Source organism: Lagenorhynchus albirostris, chromosome 2, assembly GCF_949774975.1.
Source record: "Lagenorhynchus albirostris chromosome 2, mLagAlb1.1, whole genome shotgun sequence".
Taxonomy (NCBI): domain Eukaryota; kingdom Metazoa; phylum Chordata; class Mammalia; order Artiodactyla; family Delphinidae; genus Lagenorhynchus; species Lagenorhynchus albirostris.
The window spans coordinates 57,690,365-57,705,282 of record NC_083096.1 but is presented as its reverse complement, the minus strand read 5'-3'; the positions used below and the strand labels follow the sequence as shown (position 1 = coordinate 57,705,282).

Genomic DNA, 14,918 nt, shown 5'->3' with positions numbered 1-14,918 from the left:
TAAAATACAAAAGTGTTTTAGAGTAAGGATGCTTTCTTCCTTGTTAACTTTTTAAATATATCAATCTAATTATTTCACTCCAGTACAAACAACATGTATTTGTCAAGTGTCGTTGATGAGTATAATTATCTTTCACCTTTTCTTTGGGCAGAGGATGACCCAGTTTTCAGTAGACAAGATAACAATCGCAGTGAAAAAGAGACCACACAAGCAGCACATGAAACAGAACCAGAGTCAGGGTCTCAGCCTCGGCCTGCTATATTATCTGGCTATTTTAAACAGTTTCAGAAGTCTTTACCACCACGATTCCAGCGGCAGCAGGTAACAATAAAAACATTTTATCTTGTATGTGTGATTAAAAAGGTTTATTGTTCAGTAGTATAAGAAATAATTTGACATAAAACTCAAAATACACAAAGCATACAAATTTTCCCTGAAAAATTTCCTCCTTTTAAATTAGTAAAAGTTTGTTGATAAGGGCTTTACTGTGAAACTTCTGTGTCGTTCCTTTTTTCCATCTGCCTCATTTATAGAAACCATCTTCCGTTCTAGGAAGTGGTTTCTGCAGTATAATTAATGAGTGATTAGTTGCTTAAGTCACGTGTAAGGCAAAATGTCATAACTTATTCTTTGTTCTTTTGTCTTGCCACCTCTCACTGTCAAATGTGTTTGGAATTCTTTTCCCTCAAGGTTTCAAAAAAGCCTGTTTTCTGATTGATTGTATTAATTTATCACATGGAACTAAAGTCTCAGATGTAGGGTCCTGCTTTTTTTAGGAACAGATGAAACAGCAGCAGTGGCAGCAGCAGCAGCAGCAGCAAGGTGTACTTCCACAAACGGTTCCTTCACAGCCATCCAGTGGTGCTGTCCCTCCACCACCACACAGACCTCTTTACCAGGCCATGCAGCCTCACCCTCAGCATTTGGCTTCTATGGGTTTTGATCCAAGGTGGCTCATGATGCAGTCATACATGGATCCGCGAATGATATCAGGTAGACCTGCTATGGATATTCCACCCATTCATCCTGGTAAGTTTAAGTTGGCATTGTCTCATGGCTCACTTGCAGTTTTGCAAGTTCAAAGTTTTTCATTTTCCCCACGTTTTTAGTCTTAATTCCTTTGAGAGTTATAATCTAGTCAGAACTTAAGTAGGACTTTTTAATCATAAAATTATGTGTCTTCTCTCAGCACAGGGTAGTTAAATGCCAGGTACTGTACCAACAGTGTGGTAAGACCAAAGAGAAAATATATTTTCTCTCTTACAAATACTATTTTAAAATTTTCAGGTGGAAAATTGCTATCTTAGTTATAATATCTGTTATTCGCTACATTGTTTTTATTCTTTCAGGTGTTTCAACATTTGAATTTTGTCCATATATTATATATTACAGCTTTTCAATTTTCTCTGTCATTTGCCAGCCTAACACTTGGATTTCCTAATAGTTTAGCTAAAAACAAATAAAATAGCAGTCTTTATCAGAATAAATCCAGATAATCCAGTACCAAGACAGTCTAGAGGAAAATTTAGAGGTGACAAAAATATGATCAAGAATCACATCTTTATTTTAAAATTTACACTGAAAATTTTAAATTTAAGAGGCATAATTTATAGCATATTGATCAACTAAACTAGATTAATGGGATTTTCTATAGAAAATGTTTTTCTGAAAATTTATCACTTGGTGTAATTGTCATAATGTTTAACATGCGTAGAGTCACGGTGCTTGTTATCTGATTTTTATAGGCATTATCTTTTCTTTCCTTTAAAGTAAAATAGGCTGTTCTTATGGTTTTGCTTGCTTTGCTTCCTCAATTTTTAAATCTATTTAAAAGCAACGATAAAAATCTCATTCACAGAAAAACTCAATATAATTTTCACTGATTATTTTTTTGAATTAATCAGTTTTACTTGCCAGAAGTATTTCTTTGGTTTAAATATAGAATGTCCAAATAGTAATTAAGTAATAATGTAGATTCTACGTCTATAATGATTTTGTTTCCTTCGTTCTCCTAACCCCACCCCCCAATCTTTTTCTGATCTTTTGTATAGGAATGATGCCTCCTAAGCCATTAATGAGAAGAGACCAGATGGAAGGGTCATCGAGCAGCTCTGAGTCATTTGAGCATATAGCTCGCTCTGCAAGAGATCATGCAATTTCCCTTTCTGAGCCTCGTATGATGTGGGGGTCAGATCCCTATCCTCATACTGAGCCTCAGCAGGCCACCACTCCCAAGGCAACAGAAGAACCTGAGGATATAAGGTAATTATTAAAATTATTAGTAGACCAATAGAATATTGTGGGGAAACGAAAACTGTGTAGTCTCTCTGAAGATCTTTCTGATTTAGGACTGAGCCACCGATCTGATTTTCTCCCATTTTAGTATGCCTTATTTCATTCTAGGACGTATTTTCCTTTTTCTGGCATTTCTGTATTGATTTGGGCATTTTGTAACGTAGTTCTGTACACTTAGTTAAATGCTGAAATTCAGTGGTAGATGTTAAAATTGGCAAGATTCTGCTGTTGATTAAGTACTTGACATGTAATGTGGCTAAAGTGTGGATGTAGTTCTTCCACTAACGAGAAATATGGTAGACATTTAATTATCGATATCTTATGGAAGTTTTCTAAGGCTGAGTTGAGGACAAACACTAATTTACAGAGTTACTATGAAGTGTCAGACAATTGGTGATCTCTAACAGTTTATAACCATGAAGTTAGAACTTCTGCCCTTTTAAGGAGTATGTTATGGTGTTTTAAAATTCTGATTCAGTGGGAAAGATGGACCTACTCTAGTGCACTCTCGTTATAAGTGGAAATGACTAGTTTCGGTCTTAAAAATTCACATCAGCATGGTCTAAACTTCCTCTTAAGGAATGAGCTTCATTTGTTTTTAATTGTGGGGGTAGAAACATAGCATATCTGCCCTCCTATCAGAATTTTAAGTGTGTAGTATAAGCATAATGTTGTACAACAGATCTCTAGAACTTTTTAATCTTGCACAACTGAAATTTTTTACCCATTTAATCATACTCATTTCCGCCTTCCTCTTAGTCCCTGGCAATCGCCTTCTGTGTGGATGAGTTTGATTACATTATATAGTATATATAAGTGGAATCATGCAGTATTTGTCCTTCTGTGACTGGTTTATTTCACTTAGTGTAATGTCCTCATCCATGACATAGCATATAGCAGGATTTTCTTTCTTTTTTTAATACTAAACAACATTCTATTGTATGCATTTACCACATTTTCTTAAGCCATTCATCTGTCGGTAGGCATTTAGGTTGTTTCTATCTGTTGGCTATTATGAATAATGTTGCACTAAACTTTTTATAGAGACATATAAAGCTCTTTATGATTAGAATCCATTTTTTTCTTTTTAAATTAGAGGGGTTATTTTGCTGTACATGTACCTGTGAGAAAGATTTTTGCCTTGATGGCTGTTATTTCTTTGAATTCTCCTTATCATAGGCCTGAAGCCCCATTGGATCAGGAACAGATAACTGCTGCTTATCCAGTAGAACATAGTCAGTTAGAGGCTCATTCAAAAGCAGACTTTGTCAGAGAATCAAGTGAGACAGAAGTACAGAAGTTTTTAAGCAGATCAGTGGAAGACATTAGACCTCATCATACTGACACAAATAATCAGCCTGCTTGTTTTGATGTACCTGATCAAAAGACTGTATCCACTCAAGAAGAGCGAATTTCAGCTGGAGAAAGTCAGCCTGCCCGGAAAAGAAGTGTTTCCCATGGATCTAACCATACTCAAAAATCAGAGGAGCAGAGAAATGAGCCATCTGCAAGCATTCCTAAAGTAACTAGCAGATGCATTGATTCAAAAGAACCAGCAGAAAGGTCAGAGGAAAAACCAAAAAAAGAGGGCTTTATACGATCTTCTGAAGGACCAAAACCTGAAAAACTGTATAAATCTAAATCGGAAACTCGTTGGGGCCCAAGGCCTAGCTCCAACAGAAGAGAAGAAGGTAATGATAGGCCTGTGAGAAGATCAGGTCCTATTAAAAAACCTATACTTAGAGATATGAAAGAAGAACGAGAGCAAAGGAAGGAGAAAGAAGGAGAAAAGGGAGAAAAGGTCACCGAAAAAATGGCAAAACCTGAAAAGACAGAAAAGAAAGAGCCTCTTCCTCCACCCCCACCACCTGTAACACCGCTTCAGCCACAGTCGGTTCCACTGCCACCTCAACCAGAACCAGAGAAATTTCCTTCAGTAGAAACTTCACCTTCAACTTTGGTGCAAAAGCCACCTCAGGATACTGAGAAGCCTTTGGAACCTGTAAGTAGTGTTGAGGTAGAGCCTGCAGCTAAAACTGTAAACCAGCAAACTGTCCCAGCACCAACAGTCAAGGAAGAAAAGCAACCTGAGAAAGTCATCAGCAAAGACCTTGTTACAGAGAGGTCTCGACCAGATTTAAGACCAACCGCTAAGAAAGAATCAGCTTTACCCCCTAGGGCCTATTGGAAAGAAGCTAGAGATAGAGATTGGTTTCCAGATCAAGGGTACAGAGGTCGAGGCCGAGGTGAATATTACTCCAGGGGGCGAAGCTATAGAGGCTCTTATGGAGGGCGTGGCCGGGGTGGTAGAGGACACACTCGAGACTATCCTCAGTATAGAGACAGTAAGCCACGAGCAGAGCATGTGCCCCCAGGGCCCCTCAGACAGCGAGAAGAAAGTGAAACACGAAGTGAGAGCTCTGATTTTGAAGTAGTTCCCAAAAGAAGAAGACAGCGAGGTTCAGAGACTGACACGGACAGTGAAATTCATGAAAGTGCAAGTGACAAGGATAGTTTAAGCAAAGGTAAACTTCCCAAAAGAGAGGAACGGTCTGAAAACAAAAAACCTGTAAAGCCTCCATCTTCTTTCAAGCCTGAAAATCATGTCCGAATAGATAGTAGACCTCTAGAAAAACCTTTTGTAAGGGATGATGATAAATCTAAACCAGGCTTCCTTCCTAAAGGAGAGCCTACAAGGCGAGGCAGAGGGGGAACATTCAGACGTGGTGGAAGGGATCCTGGAGGTCGCCCGTCACGCCCTTCCACTTTACGAAGACCTGCTTATCGGGACAATCAGTGGAACCCAAGGCAGGCAGAAGCTCCTAAACCAGATGATGGAGAGCCACCAAGAAGACATGAGCAGTTTATTCCTATGCCAGCAGATAAACGGCCTCCAAAATTTGAGCGAAAATTTGACCCAGCTAGAGAGAGGCCCCGAAGGCAGCGTCCTACCCGACCACCGAGGCAAGATAAACCTCCCCGATTTAGACGGCTAAGAGAGAGGGAGGCTGCTTCAAAAACCAATGAGGTGGCAGTGCCCACAAATGGCACAGTTAGTAATGTGGTTCAAGAACCAGTTAATACTGCAGGGGATGTTTCTGGAAATAAGACACCAGACTTATCTAATCAGAACTCTTCAGATCAGGCAAATGAAGAATGGGAAACAGCTTCTGAAAGCAGTGATTTCAATGAGAGGCGTGAAAGGGATGAAAAAAAAAATGCTGATTTGAATGCACAAGTGGTTGTGAAGGCTGGAGAGAATGTTTTACCTCCAAAAAGGGAAATAGCAAAGAGAAGTTTTTCTAGTCAGAGACCTGGCATAGATCGCCAGAATCGGCGTGGCAACAATGGTCCACCCAAATCCGGAAGGAATTTCTCAGGTCCTAGGAATGAAAGAAGAAGTGGCCCACCATCAAAAAGTGGAAAACGAGGGTGAGTATTTTGTGTTAGATATAATTACTTACGCAACTTCTCTTTTTTTTTTTTTGGCCGCCATGCGGCTTGTGGGATCTTAGTTCCCTGACCAGGGATTGAACCTGGGCCCTCGGCAGTGAAAGCACAGAGTCCTAACCACTGGACCACCAGGGAATTCCCTAGTTTTGTACCTTTAGCGAAGCTAAAAGTATACTTCTTGGTTGAACTGTGCAAAGGAACTAGTCTATAGAGGGCCAAGACATTCTTCTCCTAGAATTTTTTTCTATTCTAAAAGTGTAAGGGTGCTTGAGAAAGAGGTTAGTGTGTCTCAGGAGTCTGCCTGTTGTTACGTTACATTTCCCAAAAGAGTCCTGTTAGGAATTTGTAGGTTTGGGAAAATCTACACACCTAGGGCAGGACCTATACAGTGTCTTCCATTTGGTAAATCATCTTACTGATGATGAGCAGCCTGCCTTTCTTTCTTGGTTTCTCTTTGGAAAACTGGTGCTCACAGGTGTCCTCTGGGACTTAAATTAATATGTTGTAACCATATACAGTCACTCTGTACTGGTTTCTAGAGAGTGAATGTTGAAAGTTAAGGATAAATTATATTCCTCACTCAAGTTGCAAACCTACAATAAATGATCCAGCTTAGAGAGAGGCCTAGAAAGCAAAGTCCTGCCCAACCACCAAGGCCACCAGTAACATAAATACCATGTCATTGGTGGTGTTTTTAAAAGAATTTTTCTCAGCTATGCTAAACTTCGTCTGTTTTTTTAAATATTAAAATGTTGGTTATAGTAAATTATTATTATTATGTTTAGTATTAGGAAACATTATAAAGTAGCGTTATTCCTAGTTTTAAATCTAGACTCTGGTATTTACTAGTGGTATAAACTCTGCTTCCTCACCAGTAAAAGGGGGAGAAAGTAATAGTACTTATAAAAATGTGTGAAGATTTAGTGACATGATATTTGTGAAACACTTAATGTAACACCTGGTATATAGTAAGCAACTATTATTATGGCCTGCCCGTTTGTTCTTTTTTTTTAAAACCAATTCCCAGATTTGCAGCCTGAGCTGGTAGGAAATTTATTCAGGCAAAGTATCTTAATCTGCATTGGTTAGTTACTGACACTTAGCATTTCAGGTTACTATACCAGTCAGCGAAAATATTTTTGCTTTCTGATAATTTAGACGAAGTTCCAGGGAAATACTACTACCAGTTGTGTTTGAGTACCTGCTTAACACAGAATTTAAATCTCCCTTTAAAAGTCAAAAGAATAGGATAACATATAAGTTAAAATAACAACGTATCAATAGTTGTTGACTGTAACCAAACTATTAGAATTTCAAGTAATAATACTCAAGGGAAAAATTGATCAGATTTGTATGCACTGTAGATCTCAACTACTTAGCAAGACTTTTGTGCTATGTAGATGATAACAACTTTGAACCTGCAGAAATAGCAGTTACTGGCTGTAGTGAAATGAATGTTTTGCAAGAGTCCCATTTAGAAGAAATGAATTCATTCTTCACCTGCTTGAGGTCATGCTTTTTGTCAGACTCTTGTTAAGCTTTTATCTTGAGTAATACTATAGACTGAGCTGGAAATGAATTGGTAAGGCCATTTTTCATGGTGTATTTTCATGAAGTTTTTATAAAATGAACCCAAGAAAAGAATCTGTTAGGTAAAAAAAAAACCCTGTAGAAATACCTTTGGTTTTGTGACGTGAATCGTTTCCATATTAAAACTGGTTTTTAAAATGTTTACATGTATATAAATCTGATTGAACTTTTAAAAAAAAAACATACTTGTAGTATAAGCATAGAATTCTTTAAAAAGACATTTTCATATGCTGCCCTCTTGTGGAGAAGATCCACTAGTGAATACTTGGGACTAGCTTGGATCACAGAAATTTTCTGCTGTAAACAATGTTGATAGCTCATTTATCACATGATAGACACAGTAAGAATAGACACGATAAGAACCTTCAGAGGATAATTAGAATTCTAGAATTTAATTGCTGGAAAGAATCCTAAGGAGCTTGTCTTATCTCCTTTACTGGGAAGCTCCATCTTAGTGAAGTTGTACCCAACCAAAGTCACTAAAGCTTGTTGGTTTTAGAGTTAGGGTCTTCTATCCCACTGTTATTTCTTCTTAGATTGAACTTTAGAAACTGCCACTAAGAGCATTTTTCTTTTGTTCGGATATGTAGAGGTAGTAATAAAATCTCAAATTATTATTTTGTAGGCCATTTGATGACCAGTCGGCAGGCACAGCTGGTGCTGATCCTGTCAATGGCAGCTCTGCACACCACCAGGAAGGAGCCCCTAATGGTACAGGACAAAAGAACTCCAAAGATTCTACTGGGAAAAAAAGAGAAGAGCCCAAACCAGGCCCTAAAAAACCCAAAGAGAAAGTGGATGCACTATCACAGTTTGATCTCAACAACTATGCAAGTGCGTCTCAGGTCCCTTTTATATATCTATCTGTTTATCTATTTGTTACATTTAAATAGATACTGTAAATAAAGAAGTCATCAAAAAAGAAAGAGTTGGACTTCAAGGTAGAGATAGAGACTGGTTATGAATCACCGGTATAGCTTTAACTGAAATAACACCAGCTTTTAGCATAGGCTTGAGTGCTTGATAAAATTCTTGTTAAAGATAATCCACAGAGTTTCACTGTTCTTCTTTAAAAAAAAAAAAAAAGGAGGAAATTAACCACGCTACCTTGCTAGACAGGTGTGGGGAAGCACAGAAAACCAAATGTGAAGGTGCTTAGTTATATCTGTACATATTCTGTGTCTGAAAGGAAAGAAATATTAACCTCAGTGAGTTATGACCTTGATAAAATTGGCATCTAAGATACGATAAATAGAGAATAAATAATAGGATGGGAGGTAGTGTTGCTATGGATAAATGCTTTCAGAAAGCCACAGAGTGATAGGATATCAAATATGAAGGACAACACAGCAAGAAGGAGATATTTGATGAAGAAGTTAACAAGGAATCTCTATGAGTAGACACTTATATTGATACATGTAAAAATGTGCTATTTGCCATTCATTCAGATGAGACTTAAGCTGGAAATACTGAATAAGATTGAGAGATTTACTAAGTTAAGACCAGATAGTAGTAATGGGAAACTTGGGTTAGGTACTTTTGTTATATCAGTATTAGAGATGTAGATGAGAGTTTTCTTTCATCTAGTTAATACTTATTTATACATACTAAATTTGATTTGGGCCCAGGACTTTGGCATTATTATTTCTAGACCAGCGGTTCTCAAAGCGTGGTCCTCAGACCATCAACATCACTTGGAAATTTGTGAGAAATACAGAATCTTGGGCCCTACCCCAGACCTGCTGTATTAGAAACTCTTGGAGCGTGAAGCAATCTGTGTTTTAACAAGTTCTCCAGGTGATTCCAATGCACGCAAACTTTTGAGAGCTAATTCTAGACTACCATTTTAGGATTCACATGGGAAAGAAATAAACTTATCTTAATTGCACGTTTTAAGAATTTTTAGAACTGTGGTTCTTAACAGGGATGGTTCTGCATTTGGCAATCTCTGGAGATATTTTTTGTGTCAAAACTGGTGGCCGGATGCTGCTGACATCTTAGTGGGTATAGGCCAGGAATGCTGCTAAACATCCTACCCTGCACAGGACAGCTAGCGCAAAATGTTAATACTGCTAAAGTTGGAAAGTTCTGATTTAGAGAGGGCGATTAAAGTAAATCCATAGGAAGCTTGGATGCTAATCTTATTGTGGTCCATGAGAAGAGATTAACATCCATCTAAACACTACATTTGGAAAATGACAAGTGAAGATTACAAAAGTCCACAGAACATGGCAGACTTCTCAAATATTTGTTTACTAGTTTCTCTTTTTCCAAACAACTTCTGGAGTAGAAATTTTGCAAAGTATTATATTATTGGATTAACACAATATAAAAAGGTAAGAAGTCAAATTATTTCTGAATTGATAATGGAAATTGAGCTATTAGTTTTAACTTGTTGAAGTTAATTTTAAGAGTCATCTTTAGGTTCTTTTCCTAAAAATGTTCTATAATTTCCTAAAAATGGTCTTCCTAATAATGTCCCATTAGCCCAAAACGTTGCAAAGCACCAGGCAAGAACAGGGTGTTGAGAACAAAGTATTGTTCACATGTCCGTAAATGCTTCATGTAATTGAGTGAACTATTCAAAAGGTTTCTAACGGAGCCCTTAGGCAAGAAAATTAAAATAATGAGTGATGGGGCTTCCCTGGTGGCGCAGTGGTTGGGAGTCCGCCTGCCGATGCAGGGGACACGGATTCGTGCCCTGGTCCGGGAGGATCCCACATGCCGCGGAGCGGCTAGGCCCGTGAGCCATGGCTGCTGAGCCTGCACGTCTGGAGCCTGTGCCCCACAGCGGGAGAGGCCACAAATGAGAGGCCCGCGTACCGCAAAAAAAAATAATAATGAGTGATGACATGACTATGAAGATGAGCTTTAAACACACACACTTTTTAGTTTAAGTGAAAACCCGAGATGAATTTAGAATTATGAAGAGGTCTCTTCACAAGTCTGAAATACTGGAGTGCATGACATCCTTAGAAATGTTGGACTAAAACCTTGCATTGAGATGAGCATATGCTCCCATTTTACACAGTTAATTTCTTTTTTTTTCTTTTGACATCTTTATTGGAGTATAATTGCTTTACAGTGTTGTGTTATACACAGTTAATTTCTTAAAGGATTTAGAACACAAGTAGAAGCGTCATAGATAAATCAGAATCAATTGGCTTTTTCCTTTGAAATTAAACTTTTATTAGAAAAACAGTAACAGTAATAGGTTTATAAAGAGTGAAAGCCAGTCTTAGTATTTATTTTTTGTTTCCCTGTCAGTGTTTCTATAAATGCAAATTTTTAGCTATTTAAAAGGAACTGTTTGCCAGTAGATTCTCTATGATCCACTCCATGGTCATATTCTCTTGCCAGGCCCCGCAAGTTATCACCATTCTGAATTGTATATGTATCATTCCCAAGCGAGTATCTATTTTTATTATGTGTTTCCCGATCAGAACATATTATATATTTATATTTGCAAAATTAAAATAATTTATTTGAATTGCCTCACCCTTTTCTTATATTTATTGTGCAAACATTATGCCTACAACCCAAAATCACATCACCTGGACTATTTTTATTTTTCTTCTAAGTATTAGTTAATGGATCTAGATTTCTTATACTCACTGGAATATAGAATTTTTTTTTTTTTTTTTGCTGTACGGGGGGCCTCTCACCGTTTTGGCCTCTCCCGTCGCGGAGCACAGGCTCCGGACGCGCAGGCTCAGCGGCCATGGCTCACGGGCCCAGCCGCTCCGCGGCATGTGGGATCCTCCCGGACCGGGGCACGAACCCGCGTCCCCCGCATCGGCAGGCGGACTCTCAACCACTGCGCCACCAGGGAAGCCCTAGAATAATTTAACAAGATAGCCAGAATAATTGTTAGAGAATGAGTTGAAAGTATATCTTGAATTATTCTTCCACTGGGTTATTATGATGTATGTACATCTATGCCACTTTACATTCACATGGAACTTTAACATGTATTTCATGGTTTTTAACAGCTCCACATTATAGACAATAGTCTACGTAAACTAGAGGCATTAAGAATTATAAGACCAGCTTAGTTGTTCAACACCGCGTTGTTAGCACATCAGCCTCTCAGAGCTTATTACATACATCCTTTGAAAAGGGGAAACAATAGTAATACCCACCTCTTAGAATGGTTAGATGCAAATGAGATAAAGTACTATGTAGATCTTTAATAGCACAGCACACATCTTGAGGCTGGGAGAGGTAGAGTTTAAGTGATTTGACTACGATAAGACAATTTTGATTTTTCTTTCTTTTTTTTTTTTATAAATTTATTTATTTTTGGTTGCGTTGGGTCTTCGTTGCTGCATGCGGGCTTTCTCTAGTTACGGAGAGCGGAGGCTACTCTTTGTTGTGGTGCGTGGGCTTCCCATTGCGGTGGTTTGTCTTGTTGCGGAGCACGGGCTCTAGGTGCCCGGGCTTCAGTAGCTGTGGCTCACGGGCTCTAGAGCGCAGGCTCAGTAGTTGTGGAGCACAGGTTTTGTTGCTCCACGGCATGTGGGATCTTCCCGAACCAGGTCTCGAACCTGTGTCCCCTGCATTGGCAGGCGGATTCTTAACCACTGTGCCACCAGGGAAGCCCTTGATTTTTATTTTAAAAAACAAGGCACTACCACTATATTGCTTAAGAAAAAAGGATGTATAATATATCATTCAAAGTAGATAGTCTCAGGACTTTTAACCTGTTTATGAAATTTTTTCATATAGCTATGAAATCTTTTCAAATTTTGCTGCTAAATGGCCATTTTATGGTGTGGGAAATGACTTATATACTATGAGTTATGAGAACTAGATCTTTGCCATATCTTTTATTTTTTAATCACTACTGGACTAAACATTTCTATTTATCTTTTCAGTTGCAAAAAAATATCATTTTAAATCTTTTTGTATATCTGTAGGTGTTGTTATAATTGATGACCATCCTGAAGTAACAGTAGTTGAAGACCCCCAGTCAAATTTGAATGATGATGGTTTTACTGAAGTTGTATCCAAAAAACAACAGAAACGTTTACAGGATGAAGAACGCCGAAAGAAGGAAGAACAAATCATTCAGGTATAGCGTTTCAATTTGTTACTAGTTATTTAGATTGTTGCCCAAAATATACTAGGAAATGGTCAAGGTTTCTGTCTACCTATAAGGTCAGGGCTGCAGTTATTATTCAAGTTTTGAGAATGACCTGATTTTTCACAACTTTAAACTTTTTAACCAGAATGAGGTAAATTTTAAGTAGAATGTAATCACTAGCTCACCATTTGCCTTAGAGAAGACCATCTTTACTTTATTTCAAAATATATCTTATTTGCCCCATCATACTTCATTGCAGAGTTAGGGTTAATTTTAAATCATCTTGGAAACTTAATGAATACAGCTGCCATGATCTCTAATAACTTGCAGATTCTTGACCTATACAAGTTTCTGTTGTAATCTAAATTAGTTCTTTGAAATACATAGTATGAATCATGATACATTATTTCCTTTAGATCAACCCAATACCCATTTTACTAAATGCTGACAGAGGATAAAAATAAATAGAGCACATAGGTCATACCGATAAAGAGCCCTAACAGGTGAGAGGCTTAAAAGCAGGAAACACTGTAAAAATCCTATGTGGTTGGTAATATTGAGTTTAATTGGATATAATTCTTGGGACTAGATATTTTCAGAAGTCATTTATTTGTTATTATTGTTTAGGAAGATACATTGGTGCGTATTTTATATAGCATAATACCTAGCAACACTCCCAGGATTAATGCTTCTGTGGCAAACATGAGTTGAGTGAAGTCAGTAATTTTTTGTCAGGTGGGGTCAGATTTTGCTGCCAAATGAATTTAGTGCGAATTTCCTTAATTTCTTTAACTTCAGAATAGTGGAAAAGAGATTGTGGACCTGTATGTCAAGAATATATAATACATATTTGTCTTTTTTCCCCTATAGCATCTTGTAATTTAAAATCTCATTGGCAACCTTGATGTTTTTATTCTATCAAGTAGCTATTTTGTAAAGTAAAGGAGCTAAATTAGCAGTAGATAGCTTTGTTGGAATGTCTGTGTATGAACTATTACTTTCAGCTGTGTTACTGACACAAATGATTCCTGCAAATTTTTTAAGGTCTGGAATAAAAAGAATGCAAATGAAAAAGGAAGAAGTCAGACTTCTAAGCTCCCGCCAAGATTTGCCAAAAAACAGGCTACGGGAACCCAGCAAGCACAGCTTCCAGCTTTGGCTCTAGCCTCAGCTCCAGGTCCAGGTTCAGCCTCAGCTCCAGGTTCAGCCACAACCTCAGCTCCAGTTCCAGCCTCAACCCCAGCTCCAGTTTTAGCGTCACCCTCGGCTCCAGTTCCAGCCCCATCTGCAGTCCCAGTCTTTACCTCCACCTCAGCTCCACTCCCAACCTTAGCCTCAGCCTCAGCTCCAGTTCCAGCCTCCACCTCAACTACAGCCACAGCCTCTTCTCCAGCTCCAGCTCCAACCCCAATCCTTGCCTCTGCTTCCACCCCAGCCTCTGTCCCCATCCTTGCCTCAGCCTCAATTCCTATCCTTGCTTCAGCTCTATCACCAGCTTCAGCTCCACCTCCAGCCACCTCAGCCCCAGCTGCCCCCACCTCAGCCCCGACTGTCCCTGCCTCAATCCCAGCCCCAACCCCTGCCCTAGTCCAAGTCTCAGTCCCAGCCCCTACTGCCCCAGCCCAGACTCAGGGACAGACTCACAAACCAGTCCAGAGTCCACTACAGACTACAACACAGTCTTCAAAACAGCCACCTCCTTCAATTAGACTGCCTTCAGCTCAGACACCTAATGGCACAGATTATGTAGCCACAGGAAAACCCATCCAGACCCCACAGTCACATGGCACTCTTACAACTGAATTATGGGATAACAAGGTGGCCCCACCAGCTGTGTTGAATGACATCTCTAAGAAATGTAAGTGTGCAACAGGAAGTGAGGGGTGGGATATGGCATGGGAATTGGGGGTTTGTTTTCAATTTTATTTATATACTCAGTATGTTTTTTCCTAGGCATTTCTTTTTTGTCAGTAGGAAGCAGTAACAGTAATCTTTTCTTAGCTTCCTTTCTTAACACCTTTGTTTCTAAGACAAGTGTGTTATATTTTTAACAGCCATATTTTATGGACACAACTTTGTGTTGATAAAACAATGGTACAATGTTTTGGAGGAGATAATATTTATTTTGGTATGCAAGAATCTCTTTAAGTATTATATACCATGTGAAAAGTCATTGTTTTATTATCTAGCTACCATTAAAAGAAAGGGTTAAGGGCTTCCCTGGTGGCGCAGTGGTTGAGAGTCCGCCTGCCGATGCAGGGGACACAGGTTCGTGCCCCGGTCTGGGAAGATCCCACATGCCGCGGAGCGGCTGGGCCCGTGAGCCACGGCCACTGAGCCTGTGCGTCCGGAGCCTGTGCTCCGCAACGGGAGAGGCCACAACAGTGAGAGGCCCGCGTACCGCAAAAAAAAAAAAAAAAAAAAAAAAGAAAGGGTTAAATGGATTAAAGATTATTAGCCTCTAAATTTTAATGGTCATATTTCCTGTGGCTTC

General features: G+C 38.9%; 1 protein-coding gene and 1 non-coding gene across 4 annotated transcripts in view; one reads left to right on the top strand and one right to left on the bottom strand.

Annotated features, from left to right (window-relative positions):
• Positions 1 to 14,918, top strand: part of PRRC2C (proline rich coiled-coil 2C) — a 98,302-nt gene that overhangs the window by 53,076 nt on the left and 30,308 nt on the right. For all 3 annotated transcript variants that reach the window (XM_060133283.1, XM_060133273.1, XM_060133293.1), the window contains exons 13-19: positions 152 to 321; positions 777 to 1,029; positions 2,052 to 2,262; positions 3,475 to 5,727; positions 7,964 to 8,172; positions 12,258 to 12,412; positions 13,469 to 14,282. In XM_060133283.1, coding sequence (XP_059989266.1) covers positions 152 to 321; positions 777 to 1,029; positions 2,052 to 2,262; positions 3,475 to 5,727; positions 7,964 to 8,172; positions 12,258 to 12,412; positions 13,469 to 14,282 — 4,065 coding nt within the window. The remainder of the gene's footprint in view (positions 1 to 151; positions 322 to 776; positions 1,030 to 2,051; positions 2,263 to 3,474; positions 5,728 to 7,963; positions 8,173 to 12,257; positions 12,413 to 13,468; positions 14,283 to 14,918) is intronic.
• TRNAE-UUC (transfer RNA glutamic acid (anticodon UUC)) lies at positions 5,811 to 5,883 on the bottom strand. Its single transcript has one exon. It is a non-coding gene; the product is annotated as a tRNA-Glu (tRNA).